The 15,005-nt window shown below is 42.6% G+C and overlaps 1 protein-coding gene across 1 annotated transcript; it reads left to right on the top strand.

The window, feature by feature from the left end:
- The first annotated feature begins 701 nt into the window (after window positions 1-701).
- LOC109960912 (neuroepithelial cell-transforming gene 1 protein-like) lies at window positions 702-7,427 on the top strand. The gene is given in 10 exon segments (XM_020601370.1): window positions 702-941; window positions 3,802-3,909; window positions 4,035-4,199; window positions 4,706-4,768; window positions 4,996-5,169; window positions 5,272-5,368; window positions 5,371-5,456; window positions 5,535-5,705; window positions 5,949-6,135; window positions 6,236-7,427. Coding segments are annotated over 10 exon segments (1,584 nt in total). The 5' UTR covers window positions 702-848; the 3' UTR covers window positions 6,676-7,427.
- Window positions 7,428-15,005: the final 7,578 nt, after the last annotated feature.

The following is a 15,005-nucleotide window of genomic DNA, read 5'->3' as shown; positions in this document are numbered from 1 at the left end:
CTATGAATTATTTTTCTCAATCAAAATGTATAAAATGTCCACAAACCCAATGATATTCATTTGATAATGATTTAAAACTGAGAAAAAAACAGTAAAAGCTCACATTAAATAAGCTGGAACCAAAAAGTTGTGGCATTTTTTTTTCTAAAGAAATAACTTGTATTTTTGAAAAATTGTTGCTAGTTATCTTTCTGTTAATTGTTCCAGCTCTGTATTCATGTCCAAAAAGTGCTATTTGCTCTTACTGTTGTCTGTGATAGTTAAGCTATATGTTGAACTGCAGCATGTGTAGTGCAGTTTTGTGACCAAATGTGCGGCTTGTAATGTTTGTCATGTTGAATAACACACATCTGTTAAAATGTTGTTCTAGTATCAATTCTTCTTGCAACTTTCCTTACCCTCATGAGAGTTGTTTGCGTCAACTCTGAAAAATTGTGATCTTAAAAATTCTCACTACTGTTTTCACTGAGTGGGTTTTGAATACGTTTTTACTGAGTGTGCATAAGTATGTAGGCAGCTTCTACTGACTTCCAAATAACTGACGCCACCTCATGAGGGCTGAGCAGGGCTCCTCCCCTTCTCTCCTCTTCATATAAAGTCCTCTCTCCTTCATTATACCTCAGACCAAAGTTTAAAGTGTGTGAGGGGAGCTTTCAGAAAAACCCTGTCCCATTAAGGAGAAAGAAGATGACAATCAGGAGGGAGGTGTATTATTTATTTAAGAGTTTTTTTTTTGTTTTTATCTCACGCAATCCTTGAGTTTCATTCAATTTTTTTTCTTCTGGTGTGGATTACTTGGAGCTGACCCGCCAGGATTAAAAAAGGATCTAGTGTTTTTACTGAAAGCTATGGTGGCTTACGATGAACTGGGTAGCTTGGTTCCTGTCAAACGGACTCTGCAAGTGATAGACTACCAGAACCAAGCGAATAAAGAGTCAGAGGTGAGATGCAATTTCTTGGCAATTTTGGTTCAACCGGACTAAACAAGGAGGTAGTAAAGTACATTGACATACAAAGCGCAGGAAATGTTTGCTTCCACACATCCTGCTATGAGGAGGTATTTTAATGACAGCATTTGTCAGAAGTGGGATCGTGTGTCTTTCAGTAAATGCTTGACCATAATAATATTTGTCATATGTCAGACTATGAGTAATTCAGGCCAGCCCTGTTTTTTTCTCACTTGGACGCACTGTGTGTGTGTGTGTGTGTGTGTGTGCGCACGCTTGCTGTGCCTGTGAGACTTTGAACTTTGTGCTGAGGCATTTAGAACAATGCTGGAGATACTGCTTGACCTGGAAAAGTTAATCATTGGATTACACTGCACCTATGAAGTAAACAATGAGCTATTCCCCCCATCAACACAACCCCCCAGTGTTGTGTATTCAGCGTCTGTTCTTAAACATTTATCCCAGCAGGTAGCTCAGTCTTGGTGAGTTAAGGAGAGTCAGTAGACTCAAAGTACCACAAACAATAAAGCAGTAGGGTGTGAACTCTGTCAACAACTCTGCATCCTTTGAGTTCAGTCCCATCTAGAAATACTTTGCTTTTGACCTCTGGCTTTTGAAATTAAAGCACTTTTTTAATGCAAACACAGCACCCTGAGAGTATTCTCTCAGCTGCTAATACTATGAAAGGGACCCAGGTGGTGAAACCCAGGTATTCTCTGTACTGATTAAAGCACTACTTCAGCTCTTTCCTTCCCCTTTTGAGGTTGCATTGTTTTGTTCTGGAAGAGATTTTGGGAAGATATGGTTTCATTGTCAGTAAACCACATGATAAAGCAGAAGTCTAAGAACAATTCATGAAGTCAGTCCTGTTCAGCACAGTATTGCATAACTGGGGCATCGTTTTAGCTTCTTTCAGGGTTTTTTCATTGGCCTCAACTCCTTCTTTTGTGCACTGGCTGTTGTAATCCTAGGGACACATTTGTTTTTTTCTTTGTTTGTTTTCCAGTTGACAGCACACACTTGGTTATGTCACAGAAAAAGTGCAGGAAGGGAGCTTTTTAGATCTGCTGAAACTGCTGAGGTTCATGTGCTTTTTGTCTTTGGTTAGGAGTTTAAGGAACACGTATGTACAATATATGTGTCTGGAGTATCATTGTTCCACTGATAACGGTTATCCAAAGCAGCAGCAGAAATCCTGGATCCATCTTGTTTCCTGAAGTGAGCCAGACTCGCTGTAACCCCACAGAGTTCCTCGATCAAACTGCCAGGAATAGCAACTTTCCCTGTCTGTCTAAACTTTTGGCCTTTTTGTTATTCTGGGGCCGGTCCCCAAACGACAGGAAGAACATAATAGCCAGCATGCTTTTCCAATAATGACTTGGAACCTCCCCCCACATGATCCAACTTTTGCTTTGTACTTAATTTGTCTCCACATATTGTATGGTCACAAACTGGAAGCAAGCAAATCTTGTCCCTTACATGTAGACGACAGTTAAACCCATTGACATGTGGTGTCTCTTTGTTGGCTCGTGCCATTAGAGGGCTTGCTAGGTTTTCAAGGCTGTCTGGCTGTTCTGATCCAACATGTGCAGATCCTTACCGCAGCCAAATGTGAGCCAACCACAGCAGCTCTCAGACTACAGCAGACTGAGTGAATCTGTTCTGCAGCTGTGTCTGGTGAGCTCAGATCCTCAGTGACTGCTCTGTTTCCCCCGATTGGCTGCGCCAAGGCAAAATCCCATTTGGCCTGAGTCAGGAGAAAACATGATTAGCTTTTAACACTGCGGTGCTTGATTTCACTGAGCATGCCATCATTAGTGTGTAGTTGTTAAAATACAACGTGTCTTGTGGGGAGTGCAAACTTTGGAAATGTTGATTATGCCTTTGGCTGTCTCATTCTGTCATGTTTCTGAAGAGGTTCTGTGGGATGAAAGCATTACTTCAGAGCTTCAGTTCTTTGATTCCTGTGGCTTGTTGTTGTTGGCGTGGGGCCAAGCAGCTCTCCTTTCTCCAAAGCCTCAGGCTGGATGAGGGGAGGAGTGGGAGGGTGGGGAAGGGGGTCACCTGCCCCAGGTGTAGTGCTGTAGTGTATTCACGCAAGGCCTGTTGAAGAGCCTGTCTCGACTTGCAGCCGTAAACACTGCTGTGGACCCCCCAGTGATGCTGCGCTGTGTAAACAGTTGAGAAGAGACACAATCACTGTCTGTTTACAAGTGCTGCTCCATTCCCCTGCCTGAGTCACAGTGGTAGTCTGTTTTACTGAACAGTCCTGACACATTGCCACACTGTCCTCGACTGCTTTGTGTCCCTGGGGAAGCCAGTTAAAGAGCTGCAGAAATTAGGAAGCATTTATCTCACACAGTTTGAGTGATAGAACAGATCTATTCTCGAGTGGAGCTGTAGCTGTTGTCAGGCCAGATAGTAGCAGAGAGTGTGTGGGGAGGGGTGTTGAACAGCTGAAAGCAGGGTCTCGTGCATTCCTGGCATTCCACCAGACCCTCTTCCCACAGCACTCAGGGCTGGCCTAGCTGGCGACTCTTCACATGATGGAGTCAACAGCTGCTAGAGCTGCTTCCTCCTCCTCAGTGGCTCTGTCTGTCCACTAGTCTGCCAGTCTGTCTGCTGCTTGACCTCAGTTCCAGCTACTCATATTTCCTCATCCCAAAGCAGATAGTGGAACCACTAATGAATATTTATGACTTGACTTGATGTGTTTTATCATAAGGAAGTCACAAGTCAAAAGAAAATCTCACATTTGGAATTAAACAAGAATAAGGTGAAAACTGAAGGCTTTTTTTGAGCAGTGATTCAACTGCCTGACTAATCTCTCTTTCCATTTTTTTCGTTTCCTCAGGAACCCAGTAACAAGCGTGTCCGTCCTCTCGGCAGGGTGACGTCGCTAGCCAACCTCATCTCTCCAGTGAAGAATGGGGCCGTCCGGCGCTTCGGCCAAACCATCCAGGTAACCCCCTCTGACATTCCTTGGGTCAACAGGCATGGTTTCACTGTTCCACATGTTGCATTAGACAACTTGGTTTCCATTTGCAACATCTCTGACATCTGGGGCTTCCTCTTTTCCATCTGCAGGCCTCTTTCCGGGGCGATGGCAAGTTGCCGGGCGGGCCCCAGAAGCCTTTCAGTAAGGCAGCAGCCCCCACACCGCCTAAAAGGAGGAACAGCATTCTGTGGTCAGAGACGCTAGATGTCCACCAGAAGAGAGCTTTCTCCACCAAAGAGATCAAGCGGCAAGAGGTGAGACATGAAAACAGATGAAATGGTATTCAAAGGGTAGGACATGGCTAGGAAACCAAAGGGAAGGCACAGTTGTAGACAAACCAGACAGAGAACCAGACAGCAGTGAATGCTACCTGTTTATTAGCCTAGTTTCACATAGCCCTGCAGTATTTGTTTCAGATAGTCTAATGTGACTAAAAACATCCAAGGCTCATTTCCCAGTCTGTAAAAACCTCTCATAGACCTCACAAGCCAACAAACTAGTGATCTCCTCCTGCCCTACCTCTCCACTTGTCCTGCATATGTCAGACATCTTAGACAGCTGTCAACAGCCAATAAACTCTGCACAGTTATAAACAGAGAACAAGAAGGAGGGGGAGAGCCAGCCAGAGATTTTAAAGCAGACCTCCATCGATTGGCACCAGCGAGGTTTTAGATTTAGTTTAATGGCTGTCAGTTGCAATAATAATGATATTTTGAGTTGTGTTTTGCTAAGAAAGTATCTGTCTGTGCCTCCTCTTCAGGCCATATTTGAGCTGTCTCGTGGAGAGCAGGACCTGATTGAGGACCTCCAGCTTGCACGCAAGGTTTGTACTTATAAACCTCTGAGGCAGATTGAGAACATATAAAGCAAACTGATTAAATCAAAACATGGCAGGTCCTCCACACAGCCAAGCCAAGAACTATAAAAAGACAGGAGTTATTCTTTCTCTTGTACTCCTAAAGCTCTTCATGAACTATTCTTAGCAATCCACCCCATTGTCCTGCTGGAATGCTGTTATTTGACCATTTTGGTCCCCCCCTTTCCCCACAGGCATACCATGATCCGATGCTGAAGCTTTCCATTATGTCCGAGGAGGAGCTCACTCACATCTTTGGCAACCTGGATGCCTACATCCCTCTGCATGAAGACCTGTTGGCCCAGCTGTCTAAAGCCACAGGCCCAGATGGGACTGTTGGCCAGATTGGACAGATTGTTGTCAGTTGGGTAAGTGTTCTTTCACCAGGTCATCAGTCACTGTGGTTCTGTTAAAACAGAGGTTTCAAGTAAGGAAGACAGTTAGTGTAAGTGTGCTCCCTCCTTCTGCAGCTTCCCAGGCTAAATGCCTACAAAGACTACTGCAGCAACCAGTTGGCAGCCAAGGCACTGCTGGACCAGAAGAAGCAGGACCCGCGGGTGCAGGACTTCCCCTTGTCAAGTATCCACTGCTGCTTAAAGAGATACTGAGACATACTCCACCAGAACACCCCGATGCTGCCAGCCTGGAGGAAGCAGTAAGTAAAGGGCGCAAACACAACATAAAACTCTTAAAATGTGGCTGAAATAAAAAATTTGATTCCTTGTGTGTTCAGATCACCATCATCCAGGGCGTTCTGTCTGACATCAACATGAAGAAGGGGGAGTCTGAGTGCCAGTACTACATCGACAAGCTGGAGTATCTGGATGAGAGGCAGAGGGACCCTTGCATTGAGCAGTGCAAGAGCCTGCTGTGTCACGGGGAGCTGCGTAACAAGAGTGGCACGGTGAGCAACACACACACAGACTTTCCTCTCGTCAACACATTACTCCTTTGGCTGCACACATCAACACACACTTTACACCCCATATAAGGTAGTCAGACTGTAGCTGCCTAATCTCCCAACCAACCTATGATTTATGGACTTTGATGGCAGTAAACATCTTCCAGACAGCTTTGTTGGTGGTTATATAAGATATCGGTGCTATGGATTCAATATTTTTTGTTGTTGTTGTTGTATTCCTACCAGAAGCTGCATGTGTTCCTGTTTACTGAGCTGCTGGTTCTGACCCGCCCCGTCACAAGGAATGAGCGCCAGTGTTTCCAGGTTTACCGACAGCCGATCCCAGTTCATGATCTGGTGCTTGAGGACCTGCAGGATGGAGATGTCAGAATGGGCGGCTCCTTTAGAGGTGCTTTCAGCAACGCAGACAAAGGTAAGGCTTGTATCCAGTGTCAGAAACTTTACAGCAGCTAAAATAGCTTGACACACACACTATCCAACTGCTAATTAAATTTATTCCATTTCCTCAACAGCTAAGAACATTTTTCGAGTTCGTTCTCAAGACCCAAGCCAGGCACAGTCCCACACACTGCAAGTCAACGACGTCTTTCACAAGCAGCAGTGGCTCAACTGCGTCCGCCGTGCCATTTCTGTCCACCGGCCTCTCAGCGAGTCCTCCACTCCCAGCCTGACCACGAGCGGCGCCTGCTCCAAGCGCCGCCCCTACTCAGTGGCAGCCATCATGGTCATGGAGGAAGCAGACGAGAACTGCCCGCAGCCAGCCTCTCAGTCTGCCCCCACCTCGCCCTGCACAACCCCCAGATCCACCCCTTGTCCTTCACCCCTCTCCACATCTTCATCATTGACGTTATCATCGTCATCAACACCACTCTCCTCATCCATATCACACAAAACCAAAAAGGACAAGAAGTCTCTGTGTTCTCTAGGGAAGAGAAAAGAGACTATGGTGTGAGTGGAGCTGGCAGGAGAAAATGGACTCCTGGGTGGACATTTTGTTTTTTGTACATAAATGTTTAAAAAAACAACGCAGAGAAGCATAAGACTTGTATTTATGTGTGTCGGCATGTGTGCGTATTATTATAACAGTGTTCTGTGTTACTGTCCTGTTTGGCAGCTAATTTACCTTATTCCAACATCCAAGTGCATCCCACAGACACTTGCACGGCTATAAAAGGGAAGCATCATGAGAAGCAAACACACATTTTACCCATGAATCTGTGTGTCATGACTTTGTGGATTTCTTGAGAATAGTGGTCGTGCATCAAATCCTGTTTACTATTAATTTGATATTTAAACATTATTTTAGACCATTTTGAGAGGGGCTAATGAAAGTTTTACATTTTTATATTATATTCTAAAATTGATTGTAGTATTTTTAGGTATCATAGCACAGCACTGTTTTAGCTTTTAGATGACATTGTTTAAAATTGTCAGCATGTTTCGGAGGCAAGAAAGGAAGAATTCTCAAATGTAATCCACAAAGCTACAACTTTGTCTGGAAAAGTCTGATTTTAGTTTAATGAGAAGATAGGTCTTCTTTATATACATTCCTTAAATGACAAATGTTTGGACCTGGACACTATTTTATTTTTTGCAGGTCCTGCAGTCAGAGGCATTAATTTAAACCCAAAACAGTGATGAAACATCAAATGTCGAAATCAACGCAGAGAAGTTGACAAAATTTTGAACTGAGCCATGTTGGTTTTTTAAAAAGCTGACTTTTCAGAATTAAACTTTTCAGTGTAGCATCTTGCATGGAACTTTGGTGGTGGACAGTGATCCTGCTGATTAGTGCAAGGTGTGTAGAGCCACCAACTTCCTGTGTAAGTTGATGTGATATCTTGCATAGATGATAGATGGTAAAAGTTAAGCGGGTGTAATCAAGAGATTACCCAAACGTACGTAGGGGAAGGGAGATGAGAAGGTTTTTGTATGTAGGCAGAAGGTGTTTCTGTTGTTAAGATGGAAAAAGAAGAGACATGGCCAACTTGTTTGCCATGATATGTATGTAATAAAGAGAACAATAAAAGTCTGTGTAAGATTTGACCTACTGATTTTTTCTTTCTTCTTCACTCTGACTTAATGTTTTGTGAAGCATTCACCTCCACTGAAGCGAGAGAGAGAGATACCAACTGATATATAATTGTTTAATTCTTAACTGAACATGTAGGTGGCAAAGGAAAAATTTCCAGCGTCTGCTTTTTCAAACTGCAACATCCCATTTCCTTCTAAAGTTTTAAAATTCATCTACCTTTTGCACAGAATGCACTTATAATAAATACATACAGTAGTTTGTGCTTTCAAGGTTAATTTTAATTGGCAAAATGTAGAATCTCCTAGAGAGCAATGTGAAGACAATGGTGAGAGCAATGTGAAGACAATGGTGGTGATGAACAAGTGTTGACTTAGTAGTAGGTCTAAAACAAAATGACAAGGCCGAAGAGATATTTAAAGAGCAGCATCCAACAACCAGTAAGATGGCTGGAAATGTTAAATGAGGGTAAATATTTGGTGTGCACTCTGCATGCTCTTACATACTTATTGTTGTTTATCCATGAAGCCTATGAACGTGCAAATATCATTTGAAAGACTCTTTGAAATGCTGGAACTCTAGAATCGGAATCAAAATCTGCTTTATTGGCCAGGTGTGTCGGACACACGAGGAATTTGACTCTGGTACATCGGCTCTCAATGTGTATGTACATACAGTACAGTAAGCAATGCAGAAGGACAAAGGAATGAAACTGTCCTTGTGCCTGGTCATTTTGGTGCACAGTGACCTGTAGCACCGTCCAGAGAGGAGCTAGTTTGAACAAATTATGTCCTGGGTGTGAGGGGTTTACAGAAATCCTCTCCACCCTCCTTTTGACCCGTGAGGTGTACAGGTCCTCCATAGAGGCCAGGCTCACACCAATGCCCTTTTCTGCAGTCCTGACTGTCCGCTGAAGTCTGTTCTTGTCCTGTTTGGTTGCTGAGCCAAACCAGACAGTGATGGAGGTGCAGAGAACAGACTCGATGATTCCTCTGTAGAACTGTATCAGCAGCTCCCGGGGCAGGTCGAACTTCCTGAGCTGGCGCAGGAAGTACATCCTCTGCTGTAAAATATACTTTATGTAAATAAATGGCAACATATTGCTTATATTCTTGCAAGCTATATGCATGTACAGTTCATTCCAAACAGGTTTATTATGGCATGCAGAGTCAGTGATATCTGGACATTCCACAAATGGTTTGTAGTTTGAGTTCTTAATATCTTCATACCCAATATGGCTTTCCATTAAGTGGAAAAACTTTGTAAACAGTGGCAAATTTTCTATATGTGACTGGGAAGTTGTAAGTCATCATTGTTGTAAGTATAGTTACAAAAGACCATCAATATTAAATAATTCAGACTCAATAATGAAACGATGAAGCTACAAATGTGGTTTTCCCCAGCCTCACCTGCTGCTTCCTGTCTGTCAGAAAGCTAGTAATCCACTGACAGGTGGGGGCAGGCACAGTGAGCTGGGTCAGTTTGGAGTGGAGGATGTCCAGGATGATGGTGTTGAATGATGAGCTGAAGTCCACAAAGAGGGCCCGTGCATAGGTCCCTGGGGAGTCGAGGTGTTGCAGGATGTAATGCAGTGCCATGTTAACTGCATTGTCCACTGACCTGTTTGCCCGGTAGGCGAACTACAGGGGGTCCAGCATGGGGTCTATGATGTCCTTCAGGTGGGCCGACACTAGTCTTTCAAAGGACTTCATAACTACAGAAGTCAGGGCGACAGGTCTGTAGTCGCCCAGTCCACTGATGGAGGGTTTGTAGAGGACAGGGATGATGTTGGAGTGTTTGAAACAGGATGGGACTTCACATAGCTCCAGTGACCTGTTGAAGATGAGTGTGAAGATGGGGGCCAGCTGATCAGCACACACTTTCAGGCAGGAGGGGGTCACACCATCTGCGCCTGGTGCCTTTCTGATCCTTTTTAAAGAGGCCACACACATCCTTTTCACAGATCGTTAGAGGTGAGGGGCTGGAGGGAAGGGTGGTGATTGTCGGGGGAGCAGCTGCTGGGTCTGAGGTGGGGATGGTGAGGGGGAGAGTTGTTTGTCAAACCTGCAGTAGAACACATTCAGGTCGTTGACAGTCTTCCACAGCAGGGGGAGGATGGTTTCCCATAGCCAGTGATGCTTTTCAGGCTCCCCCACACCGAAGAGGGGTCATTGGCTGAAACCTGAGCTTTCAGCTTTTCAGAGTAGCTCCTCTTTGCTGCTCTGATCTCTCTTGTCAGTGTGTTCCTGGCCTGGCTGTACAGAGTCCTGTCCCCACTTCTGTAAGCCTCCTCTTTGGCACGACGAAGCTGCTTGAGTCTTGCTGTGAACCAGGGCTTGTTGTTGTATGTGCAGAAGGTCTTTATGGGCATGCACACATCCTCACAAAAGCTGATATAAGATATGACAGTGTCAGTGAGTTCATCCAGGTCTGTAGCTGCAGTGTCAAATACTACAGAACTACTTGTCTTACAAATTGTAAATCTGACTCATATATTTTGCTCATTTGAATGCGTGAGGACCATGTTATACCTGGAATTTATTTAAATCAAACATAGTTATTTTTGTTTGCTTTTCATCCATACAAATTCAAATGGGATGTTTATTTGAGTGTTGGAGGTGTCTGCTGAATCAGCGTTGATGACTGAGCTAACAAAGGGGCTGAGATTAATTTTATGATGCTTTCACCAGTTGCTGTTACATAACAATGCAGCCTCTCTTTTTTTTTTGGAGATGTTGCCCTTTATGTAACAAACACAAGCAGCTTTTAGGCAGCACCACAACTCTCTCTTTAAACACAAAACCTTATGACAACCAGCCCAGACATAGGCGTATTAGGAGTCAGTGTACCAGAAACTTCTCTCTCAGCAGCTCCTATGTACTGCTGAAAGATTTGTGAACCAGAGTATTTTCTTACTCAGACAGCTGAGCCTCCTGTCAGTGACACGTCACTGCCACATCCTTTCACACTCATCTCCTTCCATTAAAATGGCACGAACACAACCTGACAGCTACAAACTACAATCAGCTGCAGTTTCTGAGCAGCCCCATGCCAACAGAGACTCACCGTGAGGGATCAGATAAACCAGGGGAAGCAGAAACTTCCCTGACTGGTCTCACTCTGACACCCAGTTTCTCTGTTACTGTAACTACAATGTGGAAGTGACACATAATACTGACAAGGAACTGAGATGACAGAGTTTGTGATAGACAAGAGTTTAATGATACGTAGGTCAAAGGGCAAATCAAATGAATTTTAAGATCATAAACTGCAGTGCTTCAGATAACCTGTTGCACATCTAGACCGTTAAGTTAAAAACTGAACATATTTAACTTTTTCCCACATTCAAACAAAATTTCAAATAAAAAAAGTGCCAACCCCAGTATGTAGTGTAGTATACCACATATTTATTTCATCAGAAATGTATTCAGTTTAGGGACTGTTGTCACTGGATATTAACTTTAATTCAGTTTCATACTAGACTACTCTTCATCAAGTTTTGAGGATTTGGCTGGAACATGTTGCTGCCTTGTAATGAGAATCCTGCTGTTTGGAGAGGTATTGAGGTGACCAGTTTAACTAGCACAAAGGTCAGCATAAACTTCCAGTAAATTGCCGGCCATGCCAATGAAGGAAACTGTGGACAAAAATGTCAACATACAAGGACTGTTTTCACAAAAATTGTAAAACAACTGGAGAAAGATGTGAATATGACATGTACAACATATTTCATGGAACACAACGGGACACTGCAGCCTGTTGAAGGCCCACTGACAGTGTTGGTGGCCATGTGGGTGATGAATTCATTTACTCTCGGCTCAGGCATGGTAATAAGACAACACAGCCGCACGCAGAGTGGAGAGGAATATAACAGAGAGATTGTCTGAGATTAACACGTAGACACACATAGCTTTTCAATGCCTTCTAATGCTTATGTATCACTTAAATACAGCATCTCTTTTATTACTGCTGGGATGGATGCTAGAAGGCACTGGAAACTCCCTGGATATAAGACTTTTAGATCAATTTACTAAATCCACACCTACAACCAATAACATAAGCTCAGGACAAAATCTCACCAGTAAAGTGTTGCTTGGAGGCAACTTCAGAAGACTGCAGGTCAAACAGGTTCACAGCACCACTCCATCAAAACCCAGACTCCATGTTTATGTCAAAATAGACTCTTTTCTGCTTGTCCTGACAGAATGGCAGCATGTTCAGTCATCACTTGCACACAGCAGAAAAGAGCTGTCAGCTCAGTGTGCTTTTCCGTCAGACAAATGTCACTTTGTCTTAGGGATTTCCTTTCGCCTCAGGAGATGATATGTCAGGGTGGCAAAAAAGGCTTTGAAGAATGGGTTAAATATTAATTTTAAAAAGGGTTATGGAAATGTTTCCCTTCAGGGATGCTTTACACAAAACAAATCAGGATTCCAACCAAGTTCCATCTGTTACAATAGAGCTTCTTTTAAACATTAATAGCCCAAAGTCTACTTTTTCTCATGAACAGCAGTTGTATGAAGACAATAAAATGGTGGCTAATCAAGTGGGCAGAGTTTTGCTATCAGGCCACTACTGTGGGTGAAAGTCCTATTCTTTTTTGTCAGACACTTGGCTGAGTTTGGATGGTTATCTTTTGGTTATCAGTAAACCATCAGTGTAAGCCGTGTGCAACCACATAGGGTGACTTAAAGACTTAAAACAAGACACAGAACTGTGCAGTGTTTAAACCAGAAGTCAACTACAAGTCCAAAGGAGCACTGCAGATGGATATTATTTTACTGGCCTCTCAAGAAGTGACACTTTCTCATATTTCATGCAGAAATAAAGGAATAAAAAACAAAAAGTCTCATTTGGTCTTTTGGTCATTTGGTGAACTTTGACAGGATCTTTGACTTCCAAAGTGATTATCTAGCATATACAGCTAAATCTACTGTTTCAAAATTCAAGTTTGAGATACTAACAGATGTTTTTGACAAAACCAGTGAGCTTATTTTCCAGATTCTCCAGAAGTCAGATATCCTGTGGATGGTTGCTCATCTGGAGAAGGAACCTGCAAGTCAAATACTTACACTAAAATCCATTCAGGACTAAACAGCCAGGCTTCTAAACAAAGATGAACATAGACACTGAGCTATATAAGATTCATTCATTTTAAAAAGAAACCAAATAACCTTTAAAAGCAAAAAGTTAAGTCAATACACTATGAGTTTTGCCAATGATAGAGTGTATGGTATGACCAGTAGCCTTTTGTTTCTAAAGTTAGCAAACGAGACCTTTACCTAGATTAATTACCTAGATTGCTGTGTAACTGATTAACATCAGTTACACAGCAATATCTAGTATATTGCTGCAATATCCGAATCACAATGATTCTTCTTTACTTTTTCTACTGTTACATTTTAACATTTAACATTTTTTTGGTGTGTGAATGTCACTTGTGAACAAAATGGCTGTAGGCGAGCTCCAGCTTTTTGCACTTTGAAAAAGTTCATTTCAAAACCAATTTGGATCCATCTATAGAAGATCAGTGTGATGTTTCAGTATTCTTCAGAAACCAGTAATCATCTAAGGAGGAACTTTACAGCAGACCAAATAAGGTTAAATTGGTAATAATGACTTAAGTTTAGAAACAAAGTTCTGCCAAGCTAGCCTTAAGACATAAAGTTAACAAGCCAGCCTTTGTGCACAGCTGAATGAAATAGTGTTCCAGTGGAAGGAAATATGAAACAAATGTTAACAAGCATGTGTAATGTTTTAGTGAAATGGTATTATCCTCCAAGATATTATTATGTGTTAGGAGGAGATTCAAGTTTTCTTTTATTTCCTGAAGGCTATGAAGCCATGAGACAGAGGCCGCTCACTCTGGGCTAACAGGAGCTTTACTGCTGCAGCGATGCCAAACGTTCCCTATGTTTTTCATGTTGTGAGTCTGTGGGAGTGAGTACTCGCTCTTTGTATGCAGACTTTGGCTGTGGTACAGTGCAGCAAGCATGAAGAGTGCTTTACATGGCATGCCAAGAGTGGTTTTGTAACTTACAAACAAGATGGTTATCAAATACCATCAGATGCATTTTTCCATATTAATTTGAGTGAATGCTTTGATTCAGTTTTCCCCAAGTAAGAACATCTATTAAACAGGAATCTGCCCAACATATCATATCATGCATTCAAAAGTAGATTAGCTAGAGTTTGAAATAACAGTTTGGCAGGCTCCTTGCTTACCTCACCAGATTGACTGAGTCGGTCAGGTATGAGCACTTTGTTTTAAAATGTGTCACCAGATTGTTTACTGTTCTCTTCACCATACAAGCCTCCAAGTGTTCAAATATTGCTTCGCTGAGCCAGACGAAACCTGAGAATCACAGATTATTTCAGGTCGCATTGAGAGTATTTTACTTAGTAGTCTGTTTCTAAATGCACCACACCCCATAAATGGTCCTGCAATTTTCCATGTCTGCATCTGGAGCCATAGTTAATTTTCCATGTGAGACACTGGCAGCTTCCTGACTCCAGACTCGGTACAGTATGAGTTTCAAAAATATTCCTTAATGGGTCTTGTGTGAATTAAACCAGCAGCATTCTTAAGTAATTGTGATTACTCGTATGTATGTGTGACAGAGTTCTCCATGGATCTGATTTTGAAGACCTGCACCTGTAAAGCTCCTTATCAGACCGGACCCAATACCAGGAATTATTTCTAAATGAAATCTGGACCTGACCAAACCAGTTTAAATAAGACCAACAACCCGACCTGTATCCTTAATCAAAATAGACTTTAAACTACACAGTCACTTTAATGCACTTGAGAATTGTGTTCTTTTGGACAAGCATCTGTCAGTGGTAGCAGCATCTGGGTTCTGCAGCTGTTCGCTTAGTGAGGAAGGGCCTATAGCTTGCAGCTATCAAACGTTAACACTTTTTGGCACTATTTACAAGTAGCAAAGCTGCTGAGAACGTTGTTTTCATGTTGTCTGTAACCACACCGAATATCTCCTATACATCCAACTTAGCCTTTGATTATGTATTGTCCACAATTTTGTATTCACCACTAGCTATTGTCACTTAAAGGTTATTCAGTTTAACACACTGACACCTAACCTACACTGATGTCTGAGTGATGTCCTATTAGCTAAATGAGTTGAGGGGTCAAAGGTCATGCCATGGGCCTTCACAATAAATGCATCAGATATTTAGGTTTGATAAAATGATGCTATATTAGATGTTCAAAAGAAGCTGCACCTTTATTA

The sequence above is a fragment of the Monopterus albus genome, unplaced genomic scaffold (genome assembly GCF_001952655.1).
Source record: "Monopterus albus unplaced genomic scaffold, M_albus_1.0 scaffold51.1, whole genome shotgun sequence".
NCBI classification, from domain to species: domain Eukaryota; kingdom Metazoa; phylum Chordata; class Actinopteri; order Synbranchiformes; family Synbranchidae; genus Monopterus; species Monopterus albus.
Note: the sequence above shows the minus strand (reverse complement) of the source record. Positions and strands in the feature narration are given on the sequence as shown.